Here is a 20833-nt window from a genome sequence, read left to right on the forward strand (position 1 = left end):
TCTAGAGGCACAAGCTACAGATTATTGCTAATGAGGGTCTAAGGAAGATTCTAGGAACAGAAGCTATAAGAAACTAAGAACTACAATGGAAACAAGTGGACCAAATGGAGAGGGGGGAGGATAAAGAAGCATTGTCTTTTGTTGTCATTAGGGATGCAGGGATAAATACAAAAATGGCAGAGATTTATGTGGAAAAAAGCAAAAGGACACTAGGCCAAGTTGATGATTGGACACACTCTTATCTCCTTTAGGCACTCCATTTTTCAGAAGCTTTACAACAGAAACATATACAAAATGAGACTCCAACAAGAGTTTCAAATTCTCTTCTCATCTCCCATTCATAGGACCCACTCTTGTTCTGGGATATAAGCCCCCCAATCAGCGTCCTTGGTCCCCTAATATTTTAAACCCTCATGCTGTGCACCTGGAGCAATGAGGAATACTGAGAACCAGAGAGTGTGTGACAGGCTGCCAATCCTGGAAGACAATTCTACAGCAAGAACTCTATTACCGAACATCCCATGACTGTCCTCCTTCCAGCAATGTCCTTGCTCTAAGACCTCATGGAGATAGATGGTTCACACTCAACATCACGTCTTTCCAAAATAAAAACTGACAGTAAGTTCATACGGGGCTTATTTTTTGGTGCCTTGGTTTTCCACAGAAGACCAAAACGTCCAGTCTGCTTTTAATATCCCGCTGTGGAATCGACATGGATAAAAATCCAAAATATACCAATGAGTTTAACCAAGTTAACTCTGTAGTTGAAAAGCTCCTAACTTCTAGACTCTGTCAAAGGGAGTACAATGGTAGCTTGTTTTGAAACAATCACTAAAATCTAGGCTTTCAAAAGTTAAAAACGTACTGAGCTCTGGCTTGCCATCTAATTTAACATTAAAGCTTTCTCAGCTAAACACTCGATAATTATTTAATCAAAACCAAATAAAGTCCTTTCCGAATATATAAAAAGTATCCTGTGCAAATGGGAATTTCCTGACTGTGGGCTGCTTGGAGTTGACATGAGAGTGTCTATTTCTCTTTTTCTTTCTCTTTTTTTCCCCTTTCCTAGATGAGAATGACAAGCTTCCCAGCTGCAGTTCCAGGATTTTCACCTCCTTTTTGACCTTTTCTCAGGCGTATTCCAGTATAATCTGTAATCTACTCAAGTAGGAAGAGGAAACAGCAGCGCCCTGGTGAGAAACAGCGCCTTCTGACCCACATACCAAACTGGGCGGAAGCAATGCTTGTTCACAGGAGCCAAGGCGAGCAGAACACACACAATTAGGAGAAAATGAATAATGCATCCATATTTTTTTAAAAGACTGTTAACAGAACAAGCAAACAGCTTTGGTGACAAAGTGCAAGATAGGAAGTGTTCAAGGCCAATTCTGATTCGGTACTGACTTGCTCTCCCTGTAACTTTTTTGGAGAGTAATAGGTGGGGAAGCAAAGATACTGTAAAAACGTTTATGCATTTCAAGCAAAAACACTTGTTGCTTTTTCAAGTAGACAGTTCACAGCACAAGAGACATAACTATAGGTACTTTGGGGAGGGATAGGAGGGTAGAAAAATAGGAGAATACCCACAAAATTGACTTGAAAACAAGAATCCAATTTTTTTTTTTTTTTGCAAGATGGAGATTGAGGCTTTTAATGATACTGTCATCACTCTTCCCATCACATACAAAGGAGCTGCATGGAACTTCACACTAGTGCTTATTAAATGTCAGGAGAATTAAAACTTCACATCCTGGAGAATTAAAACTGCACTAATTATTAAAGTTATCAAGGTATAAATTTACAAATAATCAAATATACAATTTGCTAGGTGTTTTCTTTTTCCATCTGAATACTTTTTCATCAGTTAGTTATTACCTTAATGTGTTCACCACTGTTACATGTAAATGTGTTTTTCTTTCCTTAAATCTAAAACTCAATAAATATAGAAAATGTATATGTAAAAACTAAAAGTCAAAAGGAGCTGCTGCTAATACTATATGTAGAACAAGATCAGTCCACACTACTCTTAAAAGATTCTAAAGCTGTCTGAGAACAAGGAGCCTTGGAATGCAAAAATAAGCCTAGAAAGGGAGATGAGATCAAGAGTTAGAAACAACATTCATAAAAATACAAATGTGGGGAAACAGAAATATTTCCAGAAATTTTCAGAGATAAAATGTGTATGGGGACAGGCAATTAAATATATTGTGTGAACATGTTTTGTCTACATTTCCTTTCCACTCTATTTCTGGCACAATCTGTTCACAGGGCCAACCCAAATTTACAAAATGAATTTTTAAAATCTTTCCCCATAATTGGGAAGTTCATTACCTTAGTTTATTATTCTTACAGCATTCTAAGATTTGAGATGAAGAACATTTGTAAGAGCTGGTTCTCTTAATATTTTAGAAGTTTCAGCAATTATTAATTCATTTTAAACATTAGGGTTGTAGTTTACCACTCTTTCAACAATGAAAAATCAAAACAGTAAATGGACTATACTTAACGCTAAAAGGACTATACTTAACACTAGAGGGACCAAAGCAAACTCTTTGTATAAATAAGAAGAATAAAGGAAAAAGACCTTGAGACTTTTGCTTTCAGATTCACATTATTCCTGAATCTAACAAATTTAAGCAACCTCAAAATTTCCCAGTCTTCTGAACTGAGCTTAAGCAGAGTTTTGGGAGTAAGTGCTTAGAAGTGAAAACTTTTAATAAACTTAGTGAAAAAAATCCCCAGAACTAAAAACCCCATAACCTGACATCACTTAAACCAAATTTGGGATTAAATGAGTTCTCCAAAGTATAAATAAATCCTCATTGAAATGCTTTTTAAAAATATACTACACCCATATCTCTCATACTTAAATATCTTTCAATGATATCATGTCAACAGAGCAAACAGAAGTACTTAACTGACAAAGGAAAAAGCTTATAGAAACTTATCGGCATCATTCAGTAAATATAATACTATTATTTAAACTGAACATATAAGATGTCCAAGAATGGGAACTGGCACTGAAATAAAAACAAACACTGTAACAAGATAAAATACTGAATAAATTGCCAGATTTAAGGTGTAATGTTCTTAGACTCGGAGGACTCGAAATAATTAAAACATTTGCAGAACTGGTCTTTTTCCAGTACATTAAACACCGTATACTGAAAGAAGAACTAAATATTAAAATCCAAGTATTTTCTGCTGAATAACAACTATCACAGTACACTGGAAGCAACTTTCCTAATAATAAAAAAGACATAATTCAAAATAGCAATAGCAAAGATGTTCCCCACAACCTCCTTCTCACTCCCTTACCCCCACTCCATAGAAGCCTTCCTTCTTTTAACTCATGACCATTAAGGATATTTTCTGGCTCTACTTCAGCATCATGACTCAGGTCATGAGAAGTGTCAAAGATGCACTTCCTTCAGATGGGAAAGAGCAACAGATTTTAACAACCATACAAAGATGGGAGTACTGTGCAAAAGAGCCAAATCAGCATTTTTGACAGAAGGGAAGATAAAACCTTTTATACTTACATATATTTTATTTCTAGCTTAAAAACACTTAAATAGCATTCTATCTAAAATATGCTTACATGTTCTGCTCAAGAAGAAAACAGGAAACCCATACACAATTTAGCTGCCTAAATTATCAACAATGTATGAGAGAGAACTGTTCACCAATCAAAAAAGAAAAAGAAAGAAGTCAAAGTATACCCTACGAACATTAATAAATAGTTCAAGTCTTTGTCTTCTAAATGTATTTCTCCAAAAGCAAAAACCATGAATTTACCTGTTTACATTAAAAACTACTTTTGATAGAAAAACTCCTTGAGTGAGAGAATCACAAAGAAGAGTGATACCTGACCCTACCTGGGCACCTGAGCATGAAGACTCTACCACCTTCCTTGCGACTCTGCTGCCTTAGCAGAAACACTTTTTCTTAATCAGCGGGATTACTGCCAGGAAATCATATTCAATTAACAGTACTGTCGCTTTATATTTTCTTTCATCCATGATTTTATCAAAGTGTACATGTTTTAATCCACTCCAAATTGGACAGGAGTGAAATATTATTGAACATTTGTTAATTTCTGACCAGGAAAGATTCTCAGCACTGAAAAGGGAATGGCCTGTCTCGTCTGAAGCTGCCAACAACGGCAATGCCCACACTAACTCTACTCTATCCATTTTGAAACAGCTTCACTCCTGTGCTTCATTCTAGCTTCAGTATTCTCACCTGCAAAAACACATCATCCAATGTTAATAACTCTTTCAATGAACCTTAAATCCCCTTCCTTTTCTCATCCTTCTCCAAATTCTAAATGTCATTTTATGCTAAGATCCATTATAGTTTCTATTTCTCAACAGAAACCATTATGGTCTCTATTTCTGTGTAACAGCACAGACCCCACTCGCCGTACCCTTCTACAGTTTGCAAACTTCAAGCCAGCAGTCAGGTTTTTACTTCCTGCTCAGATTCTTAAGTTCAAGACTGCTCATGGCTGCTACTCCCAAGTCTCATAATTTCTAAATCCGTTTACTTGGGTCACTCCTGCTGACACTGGTCATTGGGTATCAGAATTTTCCTACTTAATTATCTTCCTCATTGGAAAACTAAGGCTAAGCTTACCTGCAAATTGATAAGCCAAATCCTCTTATAAGGAGGCAAAGAAATGGATCAAAAATTATAACTACCTTTTAAAGAGATAAACAATTTTACATCTATAGAATTAGAAAAGGGTGAGATAATAAAGAAACATTCACAGAAAAGGATATTAAAAGCATATTGCATAAATTTAAAAACCTGTAGAAATAAAAAAATACTGTAGAAATTAAAATGCAATAAGCAGGTGAGGAGATAAAGTTGGGGATATTCTTTTAAAGTAAAACAAAAAGACAAAGAGATAGAAAATGGAAAAGGAAGTTAGGGGTTCAGTGTAGGAGATCCATTATCCAACTGACATGATTTTGAGAAAGGGACAAAAAAAACAAAAGAGCAAGAAATAAATTATCAAGAATTGAAGCCTCCGAGTGGGAGCAGTGGGTGCAGGAGAGTGCAATTTTTCATTATAAAATTGTGATATCATTTTACTTTTCAATAAATGTATGTACTGCTTTGGTACAAAAATTTTATTGAATAGGTAAACAAAAATAAAACTCGAAATGTCAGCAGAAAGGCATCAGGCCTAATGATGCCTCAGTAGTGGAGTGTAATCACTGCTCCCATAAAGTACAGAGACAGATCCTTGAGTAGCAATATACAGAGAAACAAAGAAAGGAAATGTTAGAACACACAGAAACCATTCCCTCCAATGATTAACTAAAACATTTGCCGTCATTCAACTCCCTAAATTCATTCATAGGAGCTAGGTACCTGGATGAGATACTAAAACTAGATAATAAATGACAGCAGTTTATTTCAAAAATTCAATTCTGTAATAAGACTTTGAGGAATAAATCATAGAAAACATAATAAAAAGGAAGCTAAGGTATTACAAAATCTTATACGGCTTCAATATCCATAGAACACCACGTTCATGCCAGGGCGGCCATGATTACAATCATGGGAAAGTTTAGAAAAGATCGCCCTCTAGAGGAATGTCTCATTAACCATTTTAAAACAAAACGAAACCTGCAGTCTATGACCTGCCAAAGTTAAAATACAGAGAAAACACAAAATATTTCATAAAGAGTAAAAAGCAAAATAAAAAGTACCAATTTAGCTTCAACTGATAACTACTTTAGCCAGAATTTATTTCAAGGAATAAAATAAAAAAGAGAGAAAAATATGCCATATTACAAATGATATAGACAAAAGATAAAATAGTCAAATAGACTTGTTTTTATTGCATTAAATTTAATATAAAATAAAATTTAGAGATAATATAAGAGTTTTTAAAATATATTCCATAGGTGATTTTATTTTCCTCAAAACTATCTTATCTTAAACTTTCTCTCAATTTTGCTATGAACCTGTAACTGCTCTATAAGATAATCTATTAAAAAATCATGCTATCTTTATTTAGTAGATGGTTTCTTCAATTAGGGCCTGTGAAATAGAAGCACTTTGTCTTCAGGACAGTATTTATTATAAGGCCTCTCTTTTCAATCTACTTTCCCTAAAGAACTCATCTGCCCTCTCTGAGAAATAAGAGGGAGTGACATAAAAATAATTTAAGTATGCATAGTTTTTGTGCATAGAAATGTAAAGACAAAGATGATCAACTAATTTATAAGAAAAAAAACTCACTAGGAAAACTAATAGACTTAAAACAAGAAATTAGAAACTTCACCAGAACTACAAGAAAGTACATGCAACCAGTTAAAAAAAAAAAAAGGTACTAAACTATGATAGCCTAAAAGAAGATTTTTATCCATTTAACATGTATACACTATATATATACTCTGTGTCATATGAGGCATAAAATTTAAAGCAGAGCTACAGTGCACATGATTGATTTTTCTTGGCAAAAATTAAAACATACAAATGGAAACTTCAATCCAGAAGTAAACAGTGATGTGGAAAGAGAAGTCAAGAAACATCACATTATTATTGATTGTCTTAAGGACGTGAAACTATATAAGGTTGAAACGTGTGGTTGCTTTGTATTTACAACTGTGATGTGGTCTGTATCAAAAAAACTACCGATCAACAAAAGTAAGTAATTACAATAAACCATCAAATGAAGGCTATAAACAGAGTTTCTAACAAAAACAAAGAATGCCTCATATAGATGCCAAGAAGAAAAGTGATGCTACCAGTTACTTAGAAGCACTTTATTAAAATAGAGAGACTTCAAGTCCAAGAAATTGGAGGCCCCATCTACAGGACTCAACTACTTCCATTTGAAAGAAGCAGAATCTGGAATTCAGATGCCTGAAGCTATGATTCCCTTGAGGACTTATAACTTAATGGAAAGGAGACACCTCTGAGAACCACAGAAGTGAATCCAAACTCTCTATTGATGCAACAGAAAAAAAAAAAAGGAAAAAAACAAATTCTTTGAAAGACCTATCACATAGTAACTACCATATTCTTTAATCTAAACTGGAAAACTAATTTGCAAAATAAAGAAATGCAAAGGACAGAGAATGGATGGATTAATTTATTCAACAATATTTCCTAATGTATGGTATCACATACATAAAGAAAGCTGAGCACCAAAGAATTGATGCTTTCAAACTGTGGTGCTACAGAAGACTCCTGAGAGTCCTTTGGACAGCAAGAAGATCAAACCAGTCAATGCTAAAGGAAATCAACCCTGAATATTCATTGGAAGGACTGATGCTGAAGTTGAAGCTCCAATACTTTGGCCACCTGATGTGTAGAACACTGGAAAAGATCCTGATGCTGGGAAAGACTAAGGGCAGGAGGAGAAGGGGGCGACAGAGGACAAGATGGTTGGATGGCATCACCGACTCAATGGACACGAGTTTAAGCAAACTCCAGGAGATAGTGAAGGACAGGGAAGCCTGGCATGCTGCAGTCCATGGGGTCAAAAAGACTCAGACACATTAAGAAACAATGTCAGAAATCAACTTACTAATTTTGAGCTTAATAATGCTACAAGATCCTATACATAATAGGGTCACAATTATATTTCAGTCACTTATCATTGGATGAGTTCTTCATTTACTCTCTTTTCTGTATATAAGGTACTATACAAAAATATGAATAGTGAATAGGTCCTATATACCTCATCAATAATAAACAAAATCAATAATGAAACTAATCACAGCAGGTAATCTCCTAAGTTATTTCATATGTGCCAGACACCATTCAAAGTGCTTTGATCCTCACAGTAACTCTCTAAGGGAGGTACTTTTATTATCCCCATTTTACTGATAGAGAATTAAGGCACAGGCAGAGCAAGTACTGTGTTTGAATTAAAGGAGTCAGCTTCCACCACAGGAAGTCTGACTGACTCTAGAGGAAAGTCACAGTTAATAACGGAGATCATCAAAAATAATAGGTAGAAAGCAGTAAGCAATAAATCCAGATAAAGAACTTACAGAAGAAACAAATACTGGAGTTAGGCACTTTATGTTAAGAGGGAGAAAGCACACTGCGAGCTGAGCTGAGCTGCCAAGATGCATTCAACATTTACCTGAAGAAATAAGCAGAAAGCAACTCAGGTGCAGAAACAAGGTGTCGACTGAAGCTGAAAAGCAAAAGCAAGTAATTAAATTTGCTTGAAGCGTAAATAATAGTGCCAGAAAGGGTTTCTTCATTCAGCAAAAACTTCCTAACTGGTACAGGTAATGCCTCATCTCCCAGAGGACTACTTGCCTGTCTCCTTGAAGCTCCCAATACCCGCAACCACACTCACTTCCTATTTCTATGAGAGAACACAAGCAGTCGTCTCTTTGCCCTCTAGTGTGAGTGCACGCATGCTCAGTCAGGTCCGACTCTCTGTAGATCCCATGGACTGCAGCGCACCAGATTCCCCCATCCACGGAATTTTCCAGGCAAGAATACTGCAGTGGGTTGCCATTTCCTAGTCCAGCTTTGCCCTCTAACTTTTCCTCATTTTCCATCAATGCTCATTGAAAGGCCTGTCAATATGGCCTCCAATCTCTCTCTTCCCATCCTTAATAAAATCCACCCCTATCAGGCCCCCAGGGCTCCACCAAAATTGCCCTTATCAAAGCCACATGTCCTCTCTTGACTAAATGCAATGGTATTCTATCTTTTTCTCAGTCCTTATCTTAATTGTCCTATTAGCAGAATTTAACACATTAATCACTCCCTTTCTTTTCTCAGAAAAAAAAAAAAAAATGTCTTCCTTTGGCCTCTAGGATTTCTCATGTGTGGCTTTCTTTCTATGCCACTTACTACTTAAAGTTGGAGGGCCCTAGGGCTCAGACCTGGGACATCTCCATCTTTTCATACTCATTCATTTACTAGGTGATCTCCTCCTACTTTGGCTTGCTTTATCTATGCCTTGTCAACATTTATTCTCAGCTTGTTCCTTCCCACTGAACTCCAGATTCATAAAACCAACCACCTGCCTAGCATCACTAGGTCAAGATCCCTCTTAAACTAAACATATCCAAAACATGTCCGTGTCCTAGTTTCTAATCCTGTCTCTATTCTCAGACCTGCTTTACCCCCGTGATCCTCATTTCCTGTGATAGCAGTCCCACCCTTCCAGGTGCTCAGGCGAAAAGCCTTACTGGTCACCCTGACTTTTCTCTTTCCTCACCTGGATTTCTGCGATATCCTCTTCACTGGTCTCAAAAGGGTTCTAATCTTACCAGACGGCAGACGGTGCATTTTCAATACACATCTCCATTCTGCAGTCTTGCCATGTCACTCAAAACCCTCCACAACTTCCCCATTTCACTCTGAGTAAAATTCAAAGCCTGACATGACCTGGCTGCACTTCCTCTCTGACCACATCTTCTACTCTGCAGCTTGCATGATGTTTCTCAGCCACATGGGTCTCCTTGCCACTCCAGGGACACTCCAGACACATTCCCAGCTCACGGGTTTTCCACTGGCTGTTTCTTCTGCCTGGAACACGTTCTGCAGGTATCTGCATGACTTCCTTCCACAGTTCCATCAGAACTCCTTTCAAATGTCATCTTCTCAGTAAGGCCTGCTGGAAGCATCCTAATTTCAAACTGCAGTCCTCTCCGGTACACCCTATTTCCCTTCCTTTACTTTGCTCCATAGCACAGAAAACTATCTGTTTATCCATCCATCCACCTACCATCTATCCTATGTATCATACATACCACTCCACTAGAAAGTCAGTTCCATGGAAACAGAGATGGTTTCCTCTTTTAGTCACTGCTGTATCCTTAGAGCTCAGGAACGTAGGAACATTAATGAAAAGTTCTTGAATAAAATGAAAGAATCTTACAGATGTTAAAATGAAAAGCAACATTACCATGAATGAAAAGTTCTTCATTCTGACAAGTAATGAATTGTTTTTATTAGAAAAGCTTGGTAGATGTTTTAAAACTTTCATTTGAAGACTTAGAATCTACATTTTACCAAATACTACGTGAGGTACCAAGGTACAAATATGAATAAGAAAAAGATCCTCTCTTCATAGAGGTCAATCCACTGGGAGACACAGGCATGCAATGAACAAATAACATATTAAAATATAATAAAATTATGTTCACAGTACCAATACCAAGCCTGATAAAGAAGAAACAACATCAAGAGATGTTTAAAAGAGGTTTAAGAGATGAAGTAACAGTGTTAGCTAGATCAGAATGAAGTAGGGTTTTAGTAAACATTCAGGGGATAAAAATTATTTCCAGAAGAGTATGTCAAGAAATGAATATATGTGGCCTTTTCAGGGAAGGGTATGGAAATGTAGGTGTGGTGGGACAAGAAGCTGGGAAGAAGATAAAACCTTCCATAACATCCCCAAAGCATGGTGAAACACTGAAAAACTGAAAGTAGGAAAGTGGAAGAGTGTATTTACGGTTAACAAAGAAAATGCTTCCAACAGAAAAAAAAAGGGCTAGAGGCTACTGAAACAGATGAGGTAAGAAATGATGGTAAGAGGTTCTTCATCATTTCTGTCGTGGACTACTTCAACAGTCCAGAAAAGTCTGTGGATTCTTTCTCAGAATAATACTTACAAATGCGTGGGATATAATACACAGAATTACAAAAGAAAACTGTATTATTATATTGAAGTAAAGCTAGCAATTTATTTTAAAAATTAAGTTCTGCTATAGTAATACATGTAAATAAATATTAAAAGCAGTAATATTACATAATTATATTAAAAATTATATAATATAAATAATATATAAAAATATATAAAATATATATAAATAATATATAATAATAATATATAAAATGATGAGCATAAACCATATTTCAAAATATATCAACAATTCAAAACACTTCAAAATATATTTTTTGTATATGATACAAAAGCATCTGTGTTTTTACTGGTGACAGTGTTACAAGAACTGCTATTACTGGCATGTGTTGTCTATATTCATAGTAAAAGAAAACATTTAACTTTGGGTAGGGGATCATAAACCTAAAGTTGAGATATTTTCCTATCCACGTTCATGGATCTTAAGAATGCCCTACAAAGACTAAGATCCAGGCAACAAGATTAGAAATGAAAGAGATATTCAGAGAGAGTTATGTTTCAAATAAATAAACATCCTCTGTTCAGTAAAAAATGGCAAATAGATAAAATAATCCTAACAAACTGGATTGCCTCCAGAAAGTAAAAAGGAAATATCCCTATATCAACTGTTATTTAACAGTTTCCTTTACTTTGCTAAAAAGAGCACAGACAAACAACAGTAATACCGCCAAAGCATGATTCATTTTCAAGATGAATCCCTCCCCGTTCAAAAGTTTACATTGTTTTTGACTAGCATCAGATTGTTTATCCACACAAACTGTAACTACATCATTTTTAGAACTAACCAACAACAATGCCCATTTTGTTTTGACATGTACCGTACAAAAAGAACATAAAGAAAAATGACCAGCACTCGAATGTCTGCACTTGAAAAATGAGAAAAAATGGTGGAGTAAGCAGGTAAAATTCCAACTTAATAAAACTTCAGCACACATTATGAGAAGGAAAATGTCCCCTAAAATTCTTTGCTTTCAAAGGGGAATTTAAGAACAGCTGTGTTGCCCAACAACCCATAATCTTCTGAGATGTCTTCTCTTAACTTTATGCAAAAATATTAAGAAAGTTGTGAAAGCAATAATGCTGAGACAAAATAATATATTTTGACAGAGAATTGAAGTATTACTCTTCAAAGGTTCGATCTTTTACAAATGACAAATCCTTAATTGGCTGGCACTTCGCAGTCTTCAGCAAAAATACATGGAAAGATATTTGTTCAGCACTCAGTATGTGCTTTTTCCCCTTAGACAAGAGCAGAGATGACCTCAATTTTCTGTGCATCTTATGCCCAAAGTCTAACACAGAACCCGGTATATGGTATCTTATTAGAGAAGGAAGAATGGGAAGAAAAGAGGAGCTCAGAAGAACACTCTCTGAAAAGGCACACATGCAAGACTATACATTCTCCCTATTTTTCTACTAATACATCTGGTTCTCTGGTCAACCTAGCCACCCAGTGTGCACACTGAATCTCTCTCCATGAAGTTTATGGTGAAACTGAAGTTAAGAAAAATATGCAACACAAAAAGCAAAGCCCTTGAAGAACCTATATTGTTCAATGTTCAGTCACTAAGTTGTGTCTGACTCTGTGACTCCATGGACTGTAGCATACCTGGCTTCCTTGTCCTTCACTATCTCCTGGAGTTTGCTGAAACTCATGTCCATTGAGTCAAAAATGCCATCCAACCATTTCATCCTCTGTTGCCCTCTTCTCCTGCCCTCCATCTGTGCCAGCAATTAGGGTCTTTTCCAATGAGTCGGCTCTTCACATCAGGTGGCCAAAGTATTGGAGCTTCAGCTTCACCATCAGTCCTTCCAATGAATATTCAGGGTTGATTTCCTTTAGGATTGACTGGTTTGATTTCCTTGCTGTCCAATGGACTCTCAACACCACAATTTGAAAGCATTAGTTTTTTGGCACTCAGTCTAGACCACCACCTAATTATAGAACAAAGTTGTATTGTTGTTGTTTAGTAGCTAAAGTTATGTCCAGCTCTTTTGTGACTCCATGGACTGTAGCCCACCAAACTCCTCTATCCATGGGACTTCCCAGGCAAGAACACTGGAGTGGGTTGCTATTTCCTTCTCCAAGGGATCTTCCTGACTCAGGGATCAAACCCACATCTCCTGCATTGGCAGACTTAACTACTGAGCCAACAGAGAACCCAATGTGACAAAAGTTACACCAAAAACTGTAAGGAATCATTTCTGAAGTAAAATGTCCTGCAAATAGCTGAAAATATGAATAAATATCTCAAAGCTTTCTAAACCTTTTAAACATGCTAAATACTTTTTTTAATGACTGTTTTCACCCAAGACTTATTGTAAAAGATTTTCATGGACCACTAGTTAAATATAAATGAATCACAACTGTTCTTATAAAAAATAATAGAACCAAAGCACAAAACATCATCTAGGGAGAAAACAAAGATCTCAAACTTGGGACTTCCCTGGTGGTCCGCCAGATAGGACTTCACTTCCTAATGCAGGGGTTGTGGGTTCCATCCTTGGTCAGGGAGAGAAGATCTCCACATGCCTGCCTTGTGGCCATAAAACCAAAGCAACATAAAACAGAAGCAATGTTGCACCAAATTCAATAAAGACTTTAAAAATGGTCCACATCAAAAAAATCTCAAAACAAAAACAACAAAGGGCCCAAACTTTTCTGAGTTGCAGAATTTCTCCCCAGGATTCTAGTTACAAATATATTTTTTCAGTCTATCTTAAAATTTCCTCCAAAGAAAAAATATATCTAAATTTATCTATTACATGTCTCTTTAATTGACTAGGTATTACAAAAGCCCATGTGTTCAAGCAGGAGCTAAAACAAATAAGGATAAGGATACATCCAGAACCACAAAGATATACTCAAACAAGTACTTGTACACACATGTTCATAGTACCACTATCCACAAAAGCTAGAAGGTGGAAACAACCCAAATATCCATCAATGGATGAATGGATAAAATACTGTGGGACATACACATAACAGAATACAATTCAACCATAAAAAGGAATGAAGTGCTGATACATACTACAAAGTGGCTGTACCTCAAAGAAGCCAGAGAAAACGTGACATATTTTATGACTACAGTTATATGAAATATCCATATCAGGTACATCTGTAGAAATGGAAGCAGATTGGTGGTTGCTAGGGACTTGGGCACAGAAGAGTGGGGAAGAATTTCTTAAAGAATATGCAGTTTTTGTTTGGAGTGAAGAAAATACATTTGGAACTAGATAGAAGTTGTTGTTGTAAAATTGCTAAATCACGTCCAACTCATTGGAACCCTATGGACTACAACACACCAGGCTGCCCTGTCCTTCACTATCTCCCAGAGTTTCCTCAAACTCATGTCCATTGAGTCAGTGATGCCATCCAACCATTTCATCCTCTGTCACTCCCTTCTCCTCCTGTCCTCAATCTTTCCCAACATCAGGGTCTTTTCCAATGAGTTGGCTTCTTCCCATCAGGTGGCCAAAGTATCGGAGCTTCAGCCTCAGCATCAGTACTTCCAATGAATATTCAGGGTTGATTTCTTCTAGGATTGACTGGTTTGATCTCCTTGCAGTCCAAGGGACTCTCAAAAGTCTTCTCCAGCACCACAATTCGAAAGCATCAATTCTTCAGCACTCAGTCTTCTTCATGGTCCAACTCTCACATCTGTACATGTACATGACTACTGGAAAAACCATAGCTTTGACTATAAAGACCTTTGTCAGCAAAGTGATGTCTCTGCTAGATTTCCAAGGAGCAAGCATCTTTTAATTTCTTGGCTGTAGTCACCATCCACAGTGATTTTGGAGTTCAAGAAAATAACTACAACCACTCTGGTAGTATCTACCAAAGTCAAGATTTGCATACGTTGTAACCTAGTATTTCCACTCAAAAATGAGCACACATTTGTGCTATGAAACAAGTACCAACATTTTCATATCTTCATTATATATAAGAACTCCACAAGAAACCACCAAAATATAAATCAACAGTTGGATAAAGAATAAATAAGTAGAAATATATTTATACAAATGGAATATGTAAGAGAAATGGAAATAAATGAATTAAACCTACATAGAAATATATGAATTAATCTCATAAACAATAGTGAGCAATAGTTCACTTTTTTAAAAGTAAGGAAGTGATTACCCTAAAGTCAGAATCATGGTTTGCTTTTATGGAAAGGGGGCACAAAAATGGAGTTCTGACGTTTTATTTATTGGTTAGGATGATGGTTATACAAGTATTTTCTCTAAAATAAAGTAACGACTTATATGTGTCTTTGGGATTTGGGGGGCTTTTTGTGCAACACATTAATAGAAATCCCACAGAGGTGTATTTTAAGATAAAATGCAAATGCTGCTCTAAAATATGTATGACTCAAGACTATCCCTCTCCCACAATAGATATTTCTTAATGAACTATAGTACTGACTCTGGTTAAAGCCAGAGTTTTCTGGAAAAGATCTACAGATAAAAAATTCAATCTCTAAATTTATGAAAACGGTCTTGAACACCATATTCCATATACATGGCATCAAGTAATCCTTATACAGTTAAAAAGTTAGGGAGTTAAAACAGTATGGTAATGATCATCATCACCATTATTTAAATTTATTAAATGATTTAATATATTAAGAATGTCCTCAAATGAACCCAAGATCTTCTTTGTATGAACAGAGTAGAAAAACGGGTTTACTTTATTCCAGATCTCAAAAATTAAAGGTAAAAGGGAGAAGGACTGTAGGGAACAGTGAAGAGAGAGAAAACTGAGTTTACCATGCAGAGGGGATCCAGAGGGGCTGCTGGATAGACCTGGAACAGGGCTACAGCGACCTCCTTGCTTAGACGTCAGTTCCTGTTCAATCTCTTCCAGCCCAGCGCTCTTCTGGAAACGGCTCATACGATTCACGACTCGTGGTGACATATGTGTTCGAACACAAGGCTGGCCACCATAAGGGTTGATTGGGAAAACATGGGAAGTGCCCCGGAGTGTACTGACCACAACCCAGCGACAGTCATGGCTGAAGCATATGTCTTGCACCTAGAAATGAAACATGGAAAAACACAGAAATGACTGAAACTATTCAGATTTAATGAAGAACATCACACACATATTTCCAAATATAAACAGAAATGTTTGCCTGGTTACCAAATTTATCTCAGATCAGGTTATCCTTTCAAAATGCTTATTTTAAAGATTAGACTCATTCTGAATAGTGATCAAAACTTCACATCAGGGATTTGATAAGATTTAGATATTCTAAAGGGAATTCTGTCCTTTGCTGTATAGAGTGCCAAATCAGAAAACAAGACCCAGGCGGTTTCATCTATAAACCTATATCTAAAAAAAAAAAAAAAATATATATATATATATATATATATATATACACATACATGGATAATATTCATTTCTTTAAAGGCATCTGCCTTCCAAAAAGTATAGAAGACAAAAATTAAAACATACATTATACAATGTATACAAGGTGAAGTTATTCATCTAATCATTTGTTCAACAAATACCTGCTAGGTAACATGCTAATAAACACTAAGAACAAGAGGCAGATAAAATCATCCTTGATCTCACAGTCTACAAGGAAGGAAAGACATAAGAAATTAACAAAAATATAACATATAAAAGTGAAATAACTATTACATATGAGGCACAGTGGTAACAAAAGAGAAGGAATATACAAAATCTGCTTGTGACAGGCAAAAAGGAGATGTTCGAGAGGGTAGATACAGGATCAGGAGTGGCATCAAAAAACATGACCTGAATAGTTCTGGGTTCTGGAAATGAGTTTTGAAGTAGGATATATTTATAAAGAAAAGAGAGAAGAGCATTCTAATTCAGACATATTAAGATATTCTACTTTGGATATAAATGCATAGACATAAGATGGAAGGGGCTTTCCACGTGGCTCAGATGGTAAACCTAAGTTCAATCCCTTGTTCAGGAAGATCCCCTGGAGAAGGGACTGGCAATCCACTCCAGTATTCTTGTCTGGAGAATTCCATGGACAGAGGAGTCTGACAGTTTACAGTTCATGGGGTCACAAAGAGTCAGATACACCTGAGAGACTGACACTTTCACTTTCAAGATGGAAATGAGTGGCAAGTAATTCTCTATGCCGGAAACAACATGAAAGTCAGATCAAGTGGTATCTGGATTTTACTTAGAAAAGAGTGCAGTACAGATTTCAATTCCGAGCAACTCCCTAGCAGTCCAGTGGTTAAGACTCAGCACTTTCACTGCCCTGGGTCCGAGTTCCATCCCTGGCAGAGAACTAAGATCCCGCAAGCAGCACGGCACAGCCAAAGAAAAACAGAGCATTCAGTTCTTGAAGGATGACTGTGGGAGTGAAATGCAGGCGAGTGGATTTCTAGTAGAGATACGGATAGCTGAAGGAAAGTTAGGTAGGAGTTCCTTCAAAAAACACAGCAGCTAAAGGACTCTGAAGAGAAGGAAGAGAAAATGTCTCAAAACACTCTACTGCTGCTGCTACTGCTAAGTCACTTCAGTCGTGTCCAACTCTGGGCGACCCCATAGACAGCAGCCCACCTATGACGACCCAAGTGCCCATCAACAGATGACTGGAGAAAAAAGATGTGATACATACATACACACAATGGAATATTTCGGCCATGACAACAATTTAAAAATATAAAAACTTATGTATTGCAGTGGTTGGCAAACACTGCAGGCCATATGCTCTCTCTCAGCTATTTCAACTACTCAACTCTGCCCTTCCAGTGTCAGAGTTACCATAGAAATATACATAGATCAATGCATGCAGTTATGTTCATTAAAAAAAAGAACTTTTTTTACAGAAACAACTGGCTGGCCACAGACCTGATCCAGGTAAAGTTAGTCACTAAATTGTATGACAGTTATCAGACACTAATATGGAATTTCCAGTATTTTCATATTAACAAACTGAATTTATTCCTTTTATCTTGAAACCAGTCTAATGGTGACAATTTAAACAAAAATCTCTATTTATTTTTATACTTTAAAAAGATAGCCAAGTAAAATTCAATACTGCTTTAACCACATTCTCTTGAAAAACAGGCAAGTCACAGGTACATAAGAAAGATTTCTACACTGGCTAAATGATAAACTAATTTTCCAGAACATAAAGCAATTATCAAACAGTATTTTAAAAAATAAACCAGACAACGAAAGTATGGTAATTTAAAGATGCTGATGAGTAGGATTTAACATGAAAAATGCACGTGTGTCTCTATATATATGAATACGAAAAATAGTAGCTAACATTATAACAACATGAACTAAGTAAAACTCTTCAAGCAATCCAAGAAGCTAATTTTCAATATATTAAATCTTTGATAAGCCTAAATTCAGCTCAAAATCTTGACTAACATTCCAGAAATATCCTACAAATAAAAGCTATAAGTATTCATCAAAGTACAAGAATCTAGAACCTTTGAAATAAAAAGAAATTTTAGTTTTATACATCAAACCACTATTTCATTGCAAGACGACTGATAGAAAAAATGATCAATACACAGATAAAGCCTAAACTGAACCACATGCCCACCCATTTCAATTATTGTGACACATCCCAAATGCCACGTTAATGTTATAATTAAAGAAGCTCCTGATTCTTTATGTGAGAAATTTAACTCCCAGCGAGTCTAGAATTACAAATAGAAAGTCGTTCCTCAAGTGTCTCATCTGCCTTCTTCGCCTACAGTAACTTTCAGCTAAACAAATTACAGAAAAGCAAAAGAAAAGGAAGCAGCAGGCCAAAGAAAAGGGTAAATGGCAGAAGCAAGAGAGAAGAAACACAGCACCAGACGAATTTAATATTGTTCTATCATATGCATTAACACAAGCCAGAATCAAATAAATTAAAAAATCTTTAGGCTTATTGAGTAACTTACGTTCCATCATCAGTGGAACTAAACCATGTTATCTAAAACCTTTTTCCAAAACACTTATAATCAAGACAACTTCTTGGTCTTGTCAAGGAAAAGAAGTTTCCTTCTTTTAAGAATACTTCTGAAATGAGGTGGTGGTAACAAACAGTATCAAGGCAAGAAGACAGAATCCCACTAAAAGCTTACTTAGAAAACTGCTGTTAGAGAAGTGATTCTGCTCTATGACCTTAAAGACACATCAGGATACATAAATGAGCAGAGACGAGTTGCTGAAGACATCAGCAGTCAAGAAACTAGGGAAAGTTTAATCCTTTAAATAACGTTACAGAGGATAACAAGTCACCTATCCACAAAATGCAAAATGATGTAACTCTCCATGTTATCAAACAAGTTGGGTGGTTTTTCACATTTGTTAAAAATAAGAAAGACGGGGAACCTTCATTAGGACACTCATTATTATCAGTTTTGAGCTTTTAAATAAGCAAATGTCAACATGCTTAACAAGATATAAATGAGAAATACACAGTGCTTAATTGTTTTGCAAATTTCTATTGGGTTACATAATTTATTGCTCTTTAAATGCATTATTTGGCATATTTATAACATCTCACAGTTGCTTCTTATTGTAATGATGCAAAATTTGGCTATGAGAAACCAATTAGGCCTGTAGAAAACGAAATTTTTCTTAAAACTTAGTACAGCTATATTTCAGTAATTCTAATTTATACAAACATTTTTTCAGCAATCTAAATCAATTTCATTGATTTATTCACCCAAACAATATTTGGGGCAACAAAAATCTAATATAGCAGACATATATGGAATAATTATGTCCAACATTTTATTAAAACAAAACCCCAAGAATATATTCATTGACAGAACAGGCTGAATTCAAATTACATAAAAAACAACAGTATTTGAGCACTAGAATTAAGTGTTATTACATTTAAGAATCTAAGATACAGCAATCAGCATCACACAAGGCTCTAAATTTATGCCACCAATCTACTCCATGGTTTCAATTAACCAGTAACAGCAGTTTAAAATTTTAGGGTTATTTTAACATCCTAAAATCTAAAGTAGATATTCCCTAACTTTAGTGTGCTAAGAAGAACCTAGATTATCTAGAAGAAATACAGATCTTTGATGCCACGTTCAGAATTACAATTCAGGAGGTGTTGGGAGGTCTTGGGGGAGAAACGATCAAGAAATCTGCAGTTTTTGAACACTCAGATAAGGACTCTGCAACTGACCTTAAGTCTCTAATATAGAGCTAGAAAAATTAATAAACTGACCAGAAATAGCAGCCCTGTAGCCCCATACCAAACCTTAGAAATTATGTAAAAGATACTTTTAAAAAAAATTAAGTAAAAGCAATGATTTCGTAGGGTGTGAGTGGGGCAATAGATTGACTGAAAAGGGCCAGAGGAAACTTTCTGAGACGATGAAAATGCACGATACTTTGATTTATGGTTATACAGATGTAACTAGTGGATGGCACATGGAACACCGAACCTCCTGCCTTCACAACCTCATCTGCCACCACTACAGACGCCTCCTATGCACTGCCCACAGTCTCTCTTACAGCAGGCGCTGACACAGTTATGATCAGCCAGACAAAAGCAGGATGCTGCTGCAGTATTCTGGGAAAGTATCCACTTTCCTCATAAAAGGAATGAACATCACTGAAGCTGTCCTTACTGTGTGAATTCATCTTACTGCTTTGAATTCAGAAATGATGCCCAGTGGAGTGGCAATTACAAAGTGATCACAAGAAAAAGAAAGTCACTGAGACATTGTACTAAAACCAGCAGCAGCCTTCTTGTAAGGTGAGAAATAAACCCTGTGTTTTTATTTCTGTAGCCAAATATATGCCTAAGGATTCAATTACCAATTCCCTTTCCAACTCCCTCTTAAAAAGAAAGAAAACCTGAAAGCAGAGAGTACTCAGATAAAATATCTCAAATCCCAGGGTACTTACTATCCTTCAGAAGCCTGTTAAGAATGGCAATCAAACCATAAAGACAAGTCCCATACCACAAACGCTAACTGGTCAAGGTCCAAGCCATCAGATGAGGTTTTGTTTAATGAAAACAAAGGAAAATATTTAAAATAAGCTATGTGCCCAAGAATGAATATATAACATTAATTAATTAATATACAATATATTAATATGGGCTTCCCTGGTGGCTCAGTGAAAAAGAATCTCCCTGCCAATGCAGGAGATGCAGGTTCAATCCCTGAACTGGGAAGATCCCCTGGAGAAGGAAATGGCAGCCCACTCCAGTATTC

At 36.2% G+C, this 20833-nt stretch overlaps 1 protein-coding gene across 2 annotated transcripts in view; it reads right to left on the bottom strand.

Annotated features, from left to right (window-relative positions):
* Positions 1-20833, bottom strand: part of BCAS3 (BCAS3 microtubule associated cell migration factor) — a 589830-nt gene that overhangs the window by 352883 nt on the left and 216114 nt on the right. For both annotated transcript variants that reach the window (XM_068975810.1, XM_068975809.1), the window contains exon 15: positions 15416-15680. In XM_068975810.1, coding sequence (XP_068831911.1) covers positions 15416-15680 — 265 coding nt within the window. The remainder of the gene's footprint in view (positions 1-15415; positions 15681-20833) is intronic.

Source organism: Capricornis sumatraensis, chromosome 8 (genome assembly GCF_032405125.1).
Source record: "Capricornis sumatraensis isolate serow.1 chromosome 8, serow.2, whole genome shotgun sequence".
Classification (NCBI taxonomy): domain Eukaryota; kingdom Metazoa; phylum Chordata; class Mammalia; order Artiodactyla; family Bovidae; genus Capricornis; species Capricornis sumatraensis.